The sequence below is a fragment of the Pectinophora gossypiella genome, chromosome 12 (genome assembly GCF_024362695.1).
Source record: "Pectinophora gossypiella chromosome 12, ilPecGoss1.1, whole genome shotgun sequence".
NCBI classification, from domain to species: Eukaryota; Metazoa; Arthropoda; class Insecta; order Lepidoptera; family Gelechiidae; genus Pectinophora; species Pectinophora gossypiella.
In genome coordinates, this window is record NC_065415.1 from 9,784,980 (window position 1) to 9,803,043 (window position 18,064).

At 37.1% G+C, this 18,064-nt stretch overlaps 2 protein-coding genes across 2 annotated transcripts; one reads left to right on the forward strand and one right to left on the reverse strand.

Annotated features, from left to right (window-relative positions):
• Nucleotides 1-1,059: 1,059 nt before the first annotated feature.
• Nucleotides 1,060-6,093, reverse strand: LOC126371222 (polycomb protein Scm). Its single transcript, XM_050016486.1, has 5 exons — nt 4,810-6,093; nt 4,083-4,383; nt 3,706-3,921; nt 2,966-3,190; nt 1,060-2,672 (listed from the first exon to the last, which is right to left on the reverse strand). Exons 1-5 carry the CDS (start codon nt 5,859-5,861, stop codon nt 2,538-2,540), a joined length of 1,929 nt encoding a protein of 642 aa, XP_049872443.1. The 5' UTR covers nt 5,862-6,093; the 3' UTR covers nt 1,060-2,537.
• A 2,179-nt stretch (nt 6,094-8,272) lies between these two features.
• On the forward strand, nt 8,273-17,852 carry LOC126371176 (uncharacterized). Its single transcript, XM_050016408.1, has 2 exons — nt 8,273-16,154; nt 17,763-17,852. The coding sequence occupies exon 1, from the start codon at nt 10,463-10,465 to the stop codon at nt 15,923-15,925; it is 5,463 nt and encodes a 1,820-aa protein (XP_049872365.1). The 5' UTR covers nt 8,273-10,462; the 3' UTR covers nt 15,926-16,154; nt 17,763-17,852.
• The last annotated feature ends 212 nt before the right edge of the window (nt 17,853-18,064 follow it).

Here is an 18,064-nt window from a genome sequence, read left to right on the forward strand (position 1 = left end):
AAAAAGCTCGGGAAAGCGTGGGTACTTAGATCATAACGCGATGGATGTACCTACCCCAAATGGGAATATACTCGTGACCTTATATGTTATCGCTATCTATAGACTAAACCGTACAAAGTTCAAAATCGAATAATATATTGTCGTATCTAATACACCAATGGGTTAAAGCAGTTAAAAAACATTGCAATAGAATATGGCTTTGATTTGACTGCAGGGACTCGCATGTCTTCTTACTCACCTTTTTTTCCTGTAGTAGGGCCTGGCGTAGTAGGGATCTGGCCAGGTTTGTTATCACTCGGCCCCACTCCTGTCGCCTGGTTGTTTTCTGACATAATTCAGCTTCTCCACTACAAACCAAATCGCCTAAAAGCAATTTATCCAAGTCATGGACAAACTCTCCAACCCACTGCACACCAGTTTGCACTACACAAACTAAAAATAATTTGAGGAATTTATAAAATCGAGGACTTCAACGGTACAAATCAAGATACAATTTACAAGGATCAAAAAACATCCTTCCCGGTGTAAATAAATAATCAGAACGTTTTTCTTTCTAATCTGTGAAATAATTTGTCGTTAGTTGTCATAATGAATTAAATTCTTTTTTAAGATATATCGTCCGACCTCCAAAGAGAATATTTATAATCGCACGATTTCTAAGTACTTACAAATAAAAAGCATCACCCAAACTCTACGACCCAAACTATTATTTATTCGTAGCCCAAACTACAAAAAAAATGCATGTTCCCCGAGTTGTTTCCACACAATTTATGGCTCTGCCTTACCTGGTAGGGACTAGAAGCGTATTATTTATGTAAGTGTATCTTACATTTCAAGCATAACATAACAAAATTGTAACTAAAGTAAACTTCATAGAAAAGACATCAACGAGAGTATTTTAATTTTGTATTCGTAGCCGGTTCGTAGCATTCTCGTGCTATAAAAATAATAAATATTCTGAAATAGTTAACTTGGTAAAGAATACTATAAAAATACTATTTTATTGTTCATTTTACTTATTATAAAGGTAAAATTCATGAATGAAAAGCCGTATTTTTAGATTTATTTGCGTTTTATTAAATTTTATACAATTCTATTACCAATTACTCGCTTAATTATTTACATAAAATAATTTTAAATACCTACTACATTAATAAAATAATAGTTCTGTGAAAAATGTTCACACTTTTCCGAATTTTATGTACGATATAATACAAAGTACTCAAAGAGTAAGTTTAGTGTTTTATGAAACGTGAGATAGGTACTCTACTTTTGTAAATTTACATAAAATCTATTACAATAAAATTGGGAAATCAAGTTGATCACTTCATTCGTGTCATTATTTAAGGTCAAATACAAGTTAAAAATAATAAAAATACAACTGATTGCATTCAGACAAAAGCCACTGAAATCTCCCAGTGAAATCAAATTATTTACATCAACGAAGTAAGCAATATTTAAAATAATACCTAGAAGATATTCATGTCATGACCAAACTTAAGAATACATCAAGTCATAATAATCAAATATATAAACAAACATATAATTAATATTAATTCTTTATCACGATAACAGATAACATTAATATATCACATGATGAAATGTTTCAACATTTTAAGTTAACTCTCCAATGGCAAATTAACAAAAGTTTATAATAAAAAAATGCTATAGAAATAAAATCCTTCATTCCAAACTCAAGCACAGAAGTCGTAAGAGGAACATCAGTAATATATAATACCTATATTGGTAGGTGTACGAGGATGAAGTCACGAAATTGAAGATTAAATAAGCTATTAAACGCGATTATAATCATAAGTATCAGAAGATAAAATCACAGCTACTGTTATTGGTGTCCTTGAACGCTCAACTTGTCTTTTCATGGCTTGTAGGGACATTTTAAGTACACCTAATGATTGAAAGGCACTAGACCCTAATTTCTATTTAAAAATTTCTGTACATATAACGGCGCCTGATTTGAAATTTTAGATATAATTTGTGTGCGATCCTGTCAGGGCGACGGCCGGCGACCCACGAACGACTAGCCAATTACTTATATACAAATACAATTACTATTCTAATACAGCCAGCGAGATTAAAATTGATAATAATTAAGTTCAATAATCTACACATTAAATGCAATATAACTCATCCAAGATATTTACAGACAAATTTAATATCAAATTATATTATAGAACAGAATAACCAGGGAGCTGCACATGAATTAATAAGTTCAGATTGTAAAAGTGGTAAATGTAGAGAAAGAGAGTGCATACATACTAAAACTGATATATTGCTTGTATATCACTGATTTGATTTAGTTTCTGTTGTAAAGCTCAATACATTAGTTTCTCTCACTTTGCTTACTAATATTATGCAAAGAAATTACTTTCCCTGAGATTCAGACAAAACAAAACTCAAGTACTATTCATATCTCAAGAAAAGATTGAACAAAAATGCAAAAAAATACTTAATATATTTAAAATTTGAAACTTTCAGTTTCAAACTCTGCGAGCAAAACTTAATACAAAATAATTTAATTATGTACTATAGTGTCGGCGATTCTTTATTTTAGACACTAAATTACAAATCTTCAATGCGGGACCAAGTTTTAGCCCCATATACTTCATCATCATGTCTGAATTCAACAGAAGTAGGGCTTTTCCATCTATTTCCTGTAACAATAATAGAACAAATATTGTGTCATGCTCAAAATAGACGCTCTTAATAGACCAAAGATAAAGGTAGAAGATAGTCATTAGTATTTTCGCTCCTGTTATATAAATATTAATATTGGACAACAATAGCGACATCATTATCTATATTACTATAACTCATGATTCAAACCAAATATTACCAAAAAAGGCACTCTAGATAATAGGCAAGATAGTTTATATTGAATGTTATTCCAACAACACTCCTTTTCATTACAACCATTTGATTAGTATTTACAAGTAAATATCCTTACATGTTTTCTGAACAAGTCTGCGTGCGCGGCGAGTGCGTGGTCGGCAGCGGCGATGAACCCGATGACATCCTCCACGGACCAGTCGGCGGGCGGCGCGTGCGGCGCGGGCGGCGGCGGCGCGCCCGTGGTGGACGACGCCGCCTCGCCGCGCTCCGGCGACACGCGCGCCACCTTGGGGCCTGGCGCGCACCCAGCGCCGTTTACACTGCTGCCCGCTGTTTCTTCCTATAAAGTAAAACATAAATCTATTATACGAAAATCATGCTCATACATATCCCAAATGAGAAGGCTTTTTAGTAATCTGACATTCAAATAGAAAAGCCAAATAAACACATAGGGCCATTTACAGTGGGGAACTGTACTGGCTGCAAAATTGGGCCGTAACACACAAGTTGTCACAGAACAACTTACAGCAGTACTTGTCTTGTAAAGTTGTGATGGATATGAACATAACAAGCAACACTCGTGCAAATACCAAAACTATTACATTATAATGTAACTAACTATAGAATAATGGAATGATAACATTTATGCCAGTTCAGAAAAAATACATGGTCAAGATAGGACAAAGCCTCATTATACCTAACAAATTACTTTTTACATGATCAGTCACAACATTACAGCCAATTAAAACTTTAATAAGAATATGTTTCTTGATTATGTATAATTAATATGCTTGCAAAAAATGTTTACAGTACAGGCTACAGGCTAGTTGCGTCTTGTATATTAATTTTACTTACACTTTTGTTTCTCTTGACAGCTGGTGGTGATGCGTTGTTGGAAGTGGATTCACCACAGAGCAAGCAAGGCCGGCCCGCAGCCTCGCCCGTGTCTATTTCAATCATCCCCACACAACATCCCACTCCACTGCACACTGCCTTAAGCCAATTTTTTAATTCCTCATTTGTTAACTCTGATGGAACCTTAACAGTGTAGTTCTTGGTACCTGCTGAAACCTGTAAATAATTATAAACAATTTAATGCTTAATAGATAATCAATATAGAGATATTAATATTAAATAAAACCCTGAGATATAGGGTTGTTTATGGGTACTCTATTTCAGACCTTTATTGACTAGTCAATATGAACTTTATTGTACTAAATAGTAAATATTACCTGCACATTATTTATGTTAGAAAAGCTACTGGAAGCAGATAATATAGCTCTTGTCAGAGTCTGTGGGTCAGGGTGAACACTAAGTAGTTCCTTTGCCAGAGCTTCTGCAGCACCAGATGGCCCAGAACCTGACACCTTAGTAGGCAATGAGCTGCTGCCTCCTGAACAACTACTACGAATATGCAGTTGGACTGTAGCAGCCGGAACAGAAGTACTTGAACTGGTAGAATTCCCAGCCCCCGTAGACCCACCCTCAGGTAAAGCTGGATTCGTAGGAATACCACTGGGCCGTAATTTAAACCTAAAATAAATATGAATAATTAACTGAATTGTAAGGCTCTCATATAACCTAAAATACTCGTATACACAACAATATAAGCAGTATAATAATGTCACACTACTGATCACCTCCTTTATCAACTGGAGTTTATTACACCGCTGCTCTGTCATATACAAGTTACTTCATTAAACATACTTACATATACTTCATCACTATATTATATGCTAAACCTTCATCACTAGTTTCATAACAACATAAAATATTATATATACATCCCACTGATTGACACAGGCCCCCTGAATCAAACAGAGAGAATGTTGCTCCAGTGTGGGGTAGTGGAGTTTCATAATATAAACATCAAATCGTGAATGAGTAATAAAAGTAATGAAATGTATAAACCTGATGACAAGTAAAGCTTCAAATATAATTTAAAAAGCGGCATCTTACCTAGAGGGAGCTGTGGCACTCTTCTGACCTGGTGGCTGCAAAGGATGCCCAGCTCTGGCACACCAGCCCACCGGGAATATGTCCCGTGAGTCATACCTACACCAGTAATCAAATGCACCCCTCCACCCATCAAACGTTACATGAATCTGATCATTCTTTACAGCACCAACAGTGGCACAACATATCAATTGTGGATTTTTCTTATCCACTGCCTCCAATTTTTGACCCACAACAAATAAATTTGTCTTAGGAGTAGGTGGTTCTGGTTGAAACACCTTAGAAGGGGCCATTTCTGCACCATTCAAAGTCTTGAGCAAAAACATAGGCCAGCTACTGGCATTCATTCGAAATCCGAGAGGTGGCTGTAACATTCCATCATTTTTCTCACAATGTCCTATAGGATGAATATCTCCAGCATCCACCAGCCGCCAGAAGTCATTTTTATTGTCACTACCATCAAGTCTTAGCCTCAACCGAGGGCCCAAAACGCCTACAACTGTAGCTATACAAGTTGATGTTAAATTTCGCGGATCTAAAGCTTCCAATTTCATGTTCACTTTGAAATCATTTACAGGTGGTACTGGTGCCTGTTTGAAACATTCTTGTGGTGCTGCAACACTGCTAGTTTCTTTCATGTATTCGTTCCAATCAAATGCCTGATATATATCATAAAAAGACCCTGTTGAATTATTATTGGAGTGGGTTTCAGTGCCATTTGCGCCATTACCAGACTGTGGTGAAGTAGTTCGTTTTTCATTTTTCTTTTGATATTTGTTAAGACAGTAAGTAGAACAGAAATTTTTACTGCTGGATGGAGCGTTGCCACGGATAACATTGTCGCAGTGCAGACAAGCGCCTTTACTATATGCTTGTCTGAATTCGGAGAGACACGTTTCGGAACAAAACTCTTTTTTACCGTTTTCTGTTGGCAAAACGTATTTCAAAGGAGTCTTGCTTTCTGCACACCAAGTGCATGTACGTTTTGGAGGTCTTCCAGGTCCACGTATTTTGCCGGGAGCAGGCCCCGACGAACCGACAGTGTTGTTTGACATCTTACTTTTATTACACTAACACATAATTATGTACCATATAAGCACAATCTCTATAGACCACTTAGATTATACTCACAAGAACCATAAAAATGACACAAAATTATTGTAATACGATTATTTTTGCACAAATATAAACAACGTCAAAAAGTATTTATGACGCCATTCCAACGGCCATATTATTTTTTTATTTTTTTTTGTTCTTGGTGAGTTTTTTTTTAATCTTTACGTCAATGCGTTCGTGAATTGCCAGAACAAAATAAATATTTTTCAAAATTAGAACGATTTCAAATGGCCAATACAATAATGTTTATATAGGTCAAAGGGTCTTTAACACGTTCCCTGTGCAAGCCAAAATCAGACAATGAGCCCGTACGTGCAATTTTTTTTTTTATAATAACGTAGGATGTTGTAGATATGGACGGAATATGGCAAGAAAATCATTATCGGGGAAGCCCCTTTTCAGTATTTTCCGATTTTCCGAGTGCCCCACATGTGGTGCATACACGCACGAGCTTTTCGTTTCGTGCCTCACATATGGTTACATGCACGTATGAGTTCCATATGATGTGCCATACTTGTGGTGCAAGCACGTATGAAGTTTTTTTTATGAGGGTAGATTCAATTTTCAATACACCTACACGATTCTAGGCGACACCCGTCCGAAAAACTTGCTTTTGGTATAAGAAAATCGCAGCGGATCTGATGTCAGTTGCTGTTGTAAACTCAATTTTGATCTACAAGGAACTGAATCCTGGTACTAAATTTTCACTTTTGAATGGTCATGAGAAAATTATCAAGCATCTCTTGGGCATTCAAGAAGATGATTCTGGAGCTGGACAATCAATTAGATCTAGCAATTCAAGCAGTTCAATTCGTTCCCAACATAGATTGACGAAAATTCCACGGCGATACGATAACAAAATATTTCGAAAACGTTGTACTGGCTGCTACAAAATCTTGAATGAACAAGGCTTGACACCTTCTGATGCTCGTAAAAAGGCGAAGAAAACTGACACTCAATGTGAAACTTGTGTCGTGACGATGAGTCACGATTCTAAATATGGAATGTCACAAGTAGCAACACCGAAACGGAAGCCCGCTAATTTTTCTATCAGTAAGTGAATCTTTTTCTATCAGTAAGTGAATCTTGTCTATGTCTTATTGCCTTACCCTTCGGGGAAAACTAAAACAAAAAAAAATGTCTATGTCTTAAATCTTGTCGTGACAAGCTCGTTTTCTAAGAAAGTAGTTAAAGTGAGTTTAACTTTTATATGAGTGAAAAAGTGCAGAAAGTCCCGCTGATGCTGTTACCAAAGCTACGTAGTGGTGATATAACTCCCTTTTATTAATTTGACTATAATTTTACTAACGATGATGCCAAATTCTGTTTATTAACTTGTGTTTAAAATGGCCGGCCGGCAATGCGACTTGTAAAGATAGATGAGTACACTTTAGGGGTATCAATAAGTAATGCCCACGATTAAAGACGTTGTCTGTATGCATAGCTTGCAATTGTAGAGGCCTTCCTTGGCTACTGTTGTCCAAATGAGTAGCCCGCAATCGAAGAAGTATTTCCTGGCCAGGTTGCATCTAAGAGTATGGTGCACTGTTATGAGAGGCTTTCTTGGCCATGTAAGTGCTGGCGTGCACACTGCTATGAGAGGCTTTCTTGGCCACGTTAGTGCTGGCGTGCACACTGTTATGAGAGGCTTTCTTGGCCACGTAAGTGCTGGCGTGCACACTGTTATGAGAGGCTTTCTTGGCCATGTAAGTGCTGGCGTGCACACTGTTATGAGAGGCTTTGTTGGCCACGTAAGTGCTGGCGTGCACACTGTTATGAGAGGCTTTCTTGGCCATGTAAGTGCTGGCGTGCACACTGTTATGAGAGGCTTTCTTGGCCACGTAAGTGCTGGCGTGCACACTGTTATGAGAGGCTTTCTTGGCCATGTAAGTGCTGGCGTGCACACTGTTATGAGAGGCTTTGTTGGCCACGTAAGTGCTGGCGTGCACACTGTTATGAGAGGCTTTCTTGGCCATGTAAGTGCTGGCGTGCACACTGTTATGAGAGGCTTTCTTGGCCATGTAAGTGCTGGCGTGCACACTGTTATGAGAGGCTTTCTTGGCCACGTAAGTGCTGGCGTGCACACTGTTATGAGAGGCTTTCTTGGCCATGTAAGTGCTGGCGTGCACACTGTTATGAGAGGCTTTCTTGGCCATGTAAGTGCTGGCGTGCACACTGTTATGAGAGGCTTTCTTGGCCATGTAAGTGCTGGCGTGCACACTGTTATAAGAGGCTTTCTTGGCCACCTAAGTGCTGGCGTGCACAACGTTGAAGAGGTCTTCCTTGACCACCTAAGTGCTGGCGTGCACACTGTTATAAGAGGCTTTCTTGGCCACCTAAGTGCTGGCGTGCACACCGTTGAAGAGGTCTTCCTTGACCACCTAAGTGCTGGCGTGCACACTGTTATAAGAGGCTTTCTTGGCCACCCAAGTGCTGGCGGGCACACTGATGAATAGGGCCTTCTTGGCCACCCAAGTGCTGGCATGCACACTAATGAATAAGTCTCACTTAGTTACCTAAGTGCTGATAAGCACACCATTGAAAGTGTCATGTATAAAAGGGCAATTAACTGTCATAAAGTAAAACCTGAGAGTAATGAATAAGATCACATACGCTGGTGTTCAGCCAGAGTCATTAAGAGAGATAAGCTTACATTCTGCAGGGTGATGTGTCACCAAGTAGGTGGTAGTTGTATCACCAATCAGTAGTTCATTTATGTTTCTTAAACTTACAGATGGAGAAGTAATCCGTATCAATGAGGTGAAAGGAAAGGTGTAAGGAAAGCCATATTGAGGATCTGATCACTGACATAGGAACCTATGAGTGAGTAAGAGTTACATCCTATCTACACATACTGACTGGTATTCGCGACGTCAGTCTAGTATGTGTGCATTCACATCCCTACAATAGATTCATAATTCTTTGATTATATACATAATTATAGATAGACATATATAAGTGTAAAAGAGTCGTCGCGACATGGAGATGCTGGGATATTAATGTCAGTCAGATCTAAGAGTGGTAAATGTGGCTTTCCTTCTCCTTTATTTATTCTGATATGATGATGTTTTACAATTCATATGTGATAGCATTATAATTGGCATTTGCTTGGTTATAAATAAGAATATCCATGTGTAAATGAGGCTGTAAGCTACCTAAATAAAATGAGTAGAAAATAATATACATGACAAGAGTTGTAAAGGCATATAAGACAAGTTTTATGATGAAAATGAATAAATGTTCAAAATTGGTCATCTGATAGTAATACTGTAAAAGGGCACTAGATGGCGGCACTGGTCTATATTCGTGGTTATTACGAACGAACATGAAAAGAAATCTGAGGTGAATCCATAATTCTCGACACGATGACATTCTAGAATGATTACGATGATTCATATTTTGGTTAAATATGTGCTGTCTGACAGAAAAGGTACGTAAAAGAGTTCTGTTGTAGAAAAATGATACGAAAATTTGATGAATGAAACGACGCCATTGTGGTAGAAAGCGGCGAAACGAGTTGTGATCAAATGATGTTTTATTTACGAGATATTGTGTTTGTTTGTGTTGTAATTCATTATAGAAAATGATTTTATGTTTTATAATGCTGTTTATATTTATTTGTGTTCCCAAATGACGTGAATTTATGATTATTGGTGTGTAAAGAAAATACACCGGAAATACTATTTCTGTTTCGCGAGAACGAGAGAGAAAGAACCTTAGTGTTGCTATTTAATAAAATGATCCCGATAGTGGGTAAAATATTTACGAGTGGGTAAATAATACTAAGTTGAAGTTCATAATTTTATATGAAATTCTTGGTTGTTGTAAATTGAATTACGTATAAATTTAGAAGAAAAAATTGTGTGTATTATTTAATGGTATACGCTATTAATGGAGAGTTGAGAAATCAACATAATATTTTTTAAGGTATATTCACTAGAGAGGAATATTTTAACGTGATGTTGGCAACATTACTTTGCTCGTTTTCTTCAGAAAAGTTTGACATAGAGAGATTGAAAAGTTCTTATTTTAAATAAAATACCTTACGTTAAGAGTTAAATAGTGAATAGTTTCATATTTTGTGATTGGATTTACTTGGTGAGTAAAAGAATTTGTTGAGATATCGTTATATTTCGAGATTTTCGTAAGATAAACTGTGAGATTGTAATCATGGCTGATGTAGTAAGTTTGTGTATCTAAATATCGTATAATCAGTTTTCATGAGTGATATTGAAGTTGTTTTACATTGTAAACGCAAGTAATGAGCTTGTTTTATGATGGAATATAGTCGGTACATACATACGTACTTACGATAATTATTTTTGTCGAGTTTTCTCTGTTATGGACAAACGCCATTATATTTTGAATTTTCTAGCTAAAAAGAATTATAAGTTTATGAATGTACTTGTCGTAAAGAGCAATAATAGAATACTTACCTGATTACGATTAGAGAAAATCTAAATGTTTGACGTTTGAATACTTACTGTGTGTAAATATTTTCAGCTAAGAATCTTGTTGGCATATACCGGTTTACTTACGAATGATGGAGTCATTACTAATTTCTAGACTCCAAGATATAATAAATCATATCGAGATTGTGACGAAACAGTGCGAAACATTCTTACAAAAGGAAATAAGTGATATTGACAAACAGCAAGCAGAAATTGCTACCAAGAAATTGGAAAATCTTCATTCTCGTTTTTCAACTGAATTAAACAATTATTTTCGATTGAGTATCGAACCATCTGCTGATGACATCTCAATGTTTAGTGCTATTCAATTAAATTCCGAGGAAATTCTCATAGAGTTGACCATAAAGTTAAAAGATTTGCGTGAAGACCGAAGTGAACGGTCAAATAAAGCTACTTATAGTGAATTACCAAAATTGAACTTACCTGAATTTAGTGGTGATGTGTTGCAATGGCAACAGTTCTGGGACCATTTCACATCAAATATTGATAGTAGACACTTACCGGACGTGGACAAATTATTGTACTTGAAGGCTTCATTATCTGGAGATGCGAAGAGAGCTGTTGAAGGATTAGAAACTACAAATAGAAACTATGAGATTGCTGTATCGATTCTTAAGGAACGATATGGTAAGGAACATTACATAATTGATGCTCACTATTCTGCCTTATATAAAATTAAGGCTGCGGACAAGACTGCTGAAGATTGTCGGAGAACTCTTAATGAAGTAGAGCGGCATCTACGAGTTTTAAATTCACTTGGTGAGAATACTAACCATAACCATCTGCGGTTTATTATTATTGAAAAGTTTCCTGAAGAGATAGTGTATGAGTTAAAGATGTTGTTAAAGACAGATTCTATTGAAGATATGAGAAAACAATTAGAGATTATTATTTCAGCAAGAGAGGATGCTAATAGAATTGCTCAAGAGAAAAGTCAAAAGGAAATTAGACATTACACGGTTGAGACATTCCACGGTACAGATAGTGTGAACCAACATAACCCGTCAAGCGGTTCAAGAAGGTTTAAGATCAAAGAACGTTTTAAGAATTTAAAGGATAAACATCAGGATTGGAAAATGAAAATGAGATTTGCTCCTAACTACAAGAATAATAATTACAATAATAATAGAATGCTTCCTAATAAAAGAAAATTTGAAAATTCATATGAGAAAGACATAAACATGAAAAAACCAAGATTAAATTGTATTTTCTGCTTAGGAGCACATTACAATGATCAATGTAAGACTGTAAGAACTATTAAGGACAGACAAATTAAATTAAAGGGCCGATGCTTTTATTGCTTTGTTCAAGGTCACTGGAGTAAGTCATGTAAAATAAATAAAAAATGTATACATTGTGGAGGAAGGCATAACAGAGCTTTATGTCCAAAAGTTTGTGATTCTGTGAAAGTGAAAACATTGCATACAAATACTTCAGTCAAATCTGGAAATTCTACAACGGCGTTACAGACAGCAGTAGTTACTGTATTCAATGAAAATAAAGGCGACAAAGTGAATTGTCGGATCCTTATGGACTCTGGCAGTCAGCGTTCATATGTAACAAAGAGGATTGCTACTGAATTGAATTTAGCTGTAATAGAAGAACACCATCTTTCCGTCTTCACCTTCGGAACTGATCAACCATTGGAATATGATAGTCCATTAGTGAAATTAAATATACTTACCAGAACTAACGAAGAAGTCGTACTGTATGCCAATGTTGTACCAACCATTACACAGCATGTTAGTTATCCCGGAGAAGAACTTTATCATTGGAAGAATGAATGCATCTTGGCAGACGATGGTTCACTTGGTGACCAAGTGGACATCCTCATCGGCAATGACTATTATTTCACGGTTATAGACACAACAAAGAAACAAATAAGTGAGAACTTATTTTTAGTGGATTCTAAATTTGGATGGATGTTGACAGGGAAAACAGAAAAGAAAACTATAGATAATTTATCAGTTATTACTTACTTTCAGTCGAACAAAGAAACAAAATTGAATAAACCGGACTTACCTTTAGACAACATGCACCTGAAAAACTTATGGGACCTTGAATGTATTGGAATTACTGACTCTCCCAACACTACTAAAGAGGAAGAAGCTATGAAGAACTTTAATGATAACACAAAATACAAGGACAAGAGATATTTTGTATGCTGGCCATGGAATAACAATGTTTCAAATCTACCTACTAATCTTGGACTAGTGACAGGAAGATTAATCAATTTATTAAGACGAATGGATAAAGACACATTAAAGTTATATGATGAGACAATTAGAAACCAACTTGAAGATGGAATCATTGAAGCTGTTCCCTCTGATGAAATAGATCACAGTATACATACCATACATTACCTGCCACATCATGGAGTAAAGACACCTGGAAAAGCTGTTCGTATTGTATATGATGCGTCAGCAAAACTGAAACAAGGAGTTAGTCTCAATGAATGTCTTCGAGCTGGACCAGTATTACTAGAAGATTTAACAGGATTATTGATAAGATTCAGATCTCATAAAACAGCAATAACAGCAGACGTTGAAAAGGCATTTTTACAAATTGGACTTCAAGATGACAGTAAAGATGTTACTAGATTTCTATGGCTCAAAGATATAACGAAAGCAGCTACTGATGACAATATTATACACCTTCGCTTTTGTCGAGTACCGTTTGGGGTCATATCTAGTCCATTCTTGTTAAACGCTACTATCAAATACCATTTGATGCAGTCGGCTAGTAAGGCTGTACAGCAAGTTTCTGGCGACATATATGTAGACAATTTGGTTACTGGGACGAAGACGACATTACAAGCGATTACATTATACAACAATTTAAAAAGAGAATTTGAGAAGATATCTATGAATCTAAGAGAGTGGAGTTCCAACTCGAAAGAATTTAAAGAGAAGATACCAGATGTACTTGACAAAGAAGTTGTCAAGGTTCTCGGCTTAGACTGGAATACAAACAAAGATACAATCCAATTGAGACCAAACAATGTTGACTTACAAACTACTAAACGAGGAGTCTTAAGGACAATTGCTTCTACTTACGATCCATGTGGTTTTGTTGCACCATCGTTGTTGTCACCAAAATTGTTCATGCAAGATCTGTGGAAAAGTAAAGTTAAATGGGATTCAAAGTTACCAAAAGAATTATTTGAAGAATGGAGAAACATATATAATAATTTAGAAAATGAACAGGAAGAAATACCCAGATATTATACAAAGGACTTTGAAAGTAAAGAAAATCAGTTACATTGTTTCACAGATGCATCAACGAAGGCTTATGCAGCTGTAGTATATATAGTAAATGAAAATGGCAAAGGATTTGTAATAGGTAAATCACGGTTAACACCTATCAAGGACCAAGATAATTTGAAAATACCTCGTCTAGAATTATTAGGCGTGCTGATTGGCAGTAGACTATTGAAGTATGTTGAGAAATCTTTGCAAATTAAAATAAGAAAACAATTCTTATGGACAGACAGTCAGATTGTCATCGACTGGTATAATTCAAACAAGTTATTAACACCTTTTGTCTCTAGAAGAATTGGAGAGATAAAACAAAACAAGAATCTTACTGTACGATATGTTCCAACAGAGTTGAATCCTGCAGATGTTGCAACACGCCCTAATAAAACTAAACAAGAGAAAACATACTGGCTTAAGGGTCCAGATTTCCTTCTACAGAATGAAAATACATGGCCTACTAACTTATTAAAAGAACTTTCACTTCTGACATCAGAAGAGCCTTTGAAGATGGGTGAACATTTGGAGAATGTTCATGAAGCTACAAAGCCATTAAATAATAAAGAAGAAAGTAAAAGTAGTAAACACGATAGTAAGTCAAAAGAAATAGAAGAAATGAAAAGAATACAAGCAACTTATTTTCCTGATGAGGTTAATATGAAAGAAACTGCTTTAAGTCGTAATCTACGATTATTTAAAGATGATGATGGTTTGTTAAGAAGCAAAGGAAGATTTGAAAATACTGAATGGTCGTTTGACATGAAATACCCAATTTTATTGCCCAAGAACTGTGACTTCACAAATAGTTTAATAAAGAGAATACATGAAGACAACTACCATGTTGGAGCAAATCATACATTGAGTTTAATTCGGAAGTTATACTGGATACCACAGGGTAAAGCCCAAGTTCAAAAGATTATAAGACAGTGTTCGAGCTGTATCAAGCATGGAGGCGGTCCATTCAAACTTCCGCCTACTCCTGCACTTCCTGCTGAGAGAGTGAACTATAGTTCACCTTTTACATTTACTGGACTTGATTATTTAGGACCAATATTAGTAAAGACTGAAAATGGAGTTTCCAAGAGGTGGATTTGTTTATTCACTTGTTTAGCTGTAAGAGCTATACATCTAGAAATGGTACAAGATTTATCTGCTAAAGAAGGGCTACTTGCTCTAAGACGAATGATTTCTACAAGAGGGACTCCTGGTTTGATAGTTTCAGACAATGCTTCACAATTCAAACTTATATCAGAGCTTCTAACCAATCCATACTGTAAAGAGAATAAAATTACATGGAAATTTATACCACAGTTATCACCATGGTTTGGTGGTTTTTATGAGAGACTAGTGAGTCTAGTAAAGCATTGTATGAAGAGAACATTGCATAAACATTTGTTAAATGACAGTGAAATCAATACAGTTATTAAAGAAATTGAAGCTATTTTAAATACAAGACCACTTACCTGTGTCGATTCAGAAATGGTGCATATACTGAAACCAGCTGATTTTTTGATGATGGGTAAATGTATCAGGACAGAGACAATAAGTGCTAAAGACATTCTTATTGAAGGCACAACAACGAAACAAGATTTGATTCAAGGCTGGAAAAGAGCTTTAGTCATTCTGGATGAGTTTAAAGACATGTTTATGAACCGATACCTTTCTAGTCTTCGGGAAAGATTTCAAAATTCATTAAAGGAGCCAAGAATTAAGTCTCAGTTATTACCTAAAGAAGGACAGGTAGTACAAATAAAAGGAGATACAAAAAATAGAGAAGATTGGAAAGTGGGTAGAATAGTCTCACTTACTACAAGCAAAGATGGATTTTGTAGAGTAGCTAATGTTAAAGTTGGAAACAAGATATATACGAGATCAATCACTCAGTTGTATCCGCTTGAAGTCGAGGATTTTGATAATGAGAATATTGAGAATAGTTCTGAAAATATTGGTCAAACTCTAAAGAGAACAAGAATAGTTGGTTCTGTGAATGATTCAAGGCCTATAGACATTCCTGAAGAGGTAATTACTAATATACAAAATAAAGATAATGATATAGAAATGCAAACTGTAAGAGACAGCACTAAACGAATAATTGATGGGGTTACTGAAGTTGTCAGTGAACCAGATAATGATATTACTGAAGTTGTTAATGAATCAGAAAATGATGTTAATGAACAAGAGAATGATAATAATGAGTCTAGACCGGTGCGTGCCGCTGCCACGAGAGCCCTGGAAAAGATAAGGGAATGGACGGCCAACTTGGTCGCCCTACTATGACAAGTTCTTCGTTCGTCGGGAGTGTCGTGACGAAGGCTGGTCGACGCCGTCACGATGTCCCTAAAATTCTTCGTTCGTCGGGAGTGTCGTGACGAAGGCTGGTTGACGCCGTCACGATGTCCCTCAAATTCTTCGTTCGTCGGGAGTGTCGTGACGATGAGTCACGATTCTAAATATGGAATGTCACAAGTAGCAACACCGAAACGGAAGCCCGCTAATTTTTCTATCAGTAAGTGAATCTTGTCTATGTCTTAAATCTTGTCGTGACAAGCTCGTTTTCTAAGAAAGTAGTTAAAGTGAGTTTAACTTTTATATGAGTGAAAAAGTGCAGAAAGTCCCGCTGATGCTGTTACCAAAGCTACGTAGTGGTGATATAACTCCCTTTTATTAATTTGACTATAATTTTACTAACGATGATGCCAAATTCTGTTTATTAACTTGTGTTTAAAATGGCCGGCCGGCAATGCGACTTGTAAAGATAGATGAGTACACTTTAGGGGTATCAATAAGTAATGCCCACGATTAAAGACGTTGTCTGTATGCATAGCTTGCAATTGTAGAGGCCTTCCTTGGCTACTGTTGTCCAAATGAGTAGCCCGCAATCGAAGAAGTATTTCCTGGCCAGGTTGCATCTAAGAGTATGGTGCACTGTTATGAGAGGCTTTCTTGGCCATGTAAGTGCTGGCGTGCACACTGCTATGAGAGGCTTTCTTGGCCACGTTAGTGCTGGCGTGCACACTGTTATGAGAGGCTTTCTTGGCCACGTAAGTGCTGGCGTGCACACTGTTATGAGAGGCTTTCTTGGCCATGTAAGTGCTGGCGTGCACACTGTTATGAGAGGCTTTGTTGGCCACGTAAGTGCTGGCGTGCACACTGTTATGAGAGGCTTTCTTGGCCATGTAAGTGCTGGCGTGCACACTGTTATGAGAGGCTTTCTTGGCCACGTAAGTGCTGGCGTGCACACTGTTATGAGAGGCTTTCTTGGCCATGTAAGTGCTGGCGTGCACACTGTTATGAGAGGCTTTGTTGGCCACGTAAGTGCTGGCGTGCACACTGTTATGAGAGGCTTTCTTGGCCATGTAAGTGCTGGCGTGCACACTGTTATGAGAGGCTTTCTTGGCCATGTAAGTGCTGGCGTGCACACTGTTATGAGAGGCTTTCTTGGCCACGTAAGTGCTGGCGTGCACACTGTTATGAGAGGCTTTCTTGGCCATGTAAGTGCTGGCGTGCACACTGTTATGAGAGGCTTTCTTGGCCATGTAAGTGCTGGCGTGCACACTGTTATGAGAGGCTTTCTTGGCCATGTAAGTGCTGGCGTGCACACTGTTATAAGAGGCTTTCTTGGCCACCTAAGTGCTGGCGTGCACAACGTTGAAGAGGTCTTCCTTGACCACCTAAGTGCTGGCGTGCACACTGTTATAAGAGGCTTTCTTGGCCACCTAAGTGCTGGCGTGCACACCGTTGAAGAGGTCTTCCTTGACCACCTAAGTGCTGGCGTGCACACTGTTATAAGAGGCTTTCTTGGCCACCCAAGTGCTGGCGGGCACACTGATGAATAGGGCCTTCTTGGCCACCCAAGTGCTGGCATGCACACTAATGAATAAGTCTCACTTAGTTACCTAAGTGCTGATAAGCACACCATTGAAAGTGTCATGTATAAAAGGGCAATTAACTGTCATAAAGTAAAACCTGAGAGTAATGAATAAGATCACATACGCTGGTGTTCAGCCAGAGTCATTAAGAGAGATAAGCTTACATTCTGCAGGGTGATGTGTCACCAAATAGGTGGTAGTTGTATCACCAATCAGTAGTTCATTTATGTTTCTTAAACTTACAGATGGAGAAGTAATCCGTATCAATGAGGTGAAAGGAAAGGTGTAAGGAAAGCCATATTGAGGATCTGATCACTGACATAGGAACCTATGAGTGAGTAAGAGTTACATCCTATCTACACATACTGACTGGTATTCGCGACGTCAGTCTAGTATGTGTGCATTCACATCCCTACAATAGATTCATAATTCTTTGATTATATACATAATTATAGATAGACATATATAAGTGTAAAAGAGTCGTCGCGACAACTTGCAAAAAAGCGTTTTGTCTTAGTTGCTACAATGCATCCCATAATTTTTAGTT

Bases quoted from the DNA above. Each gene is read 5' to 3' on its own strand.
- LOC126371222 (XM_050016486.1), bottom strand. From the start codon at position 5,861: ATGTCAAACAACACTGTCGGTTCGTCGGGGCCTGCTCCCGGCAAAATA. The intron at 3,191-3,705 runs GTAAGTAAAATT...TTTACTTTATAG, and splicing joins CTGTCAAGAGAAACAAAAGT to GAAGAAACAGCGGGCAGCAG. The intron at 2,673-2,965 runs GTAAGGATATTT...TTATTGTTACAG, and splicing joins CAGACTTGTTCAGAAAACAT to GAAATAGATGGAAAAGCCCT.
- LOC126371176 (XM_050016408.1), top strand. From the start codon at position 10,463: ATGATGGAGTCATTACTAATTTCTAGACTCCAAGATATAATAAATCAT.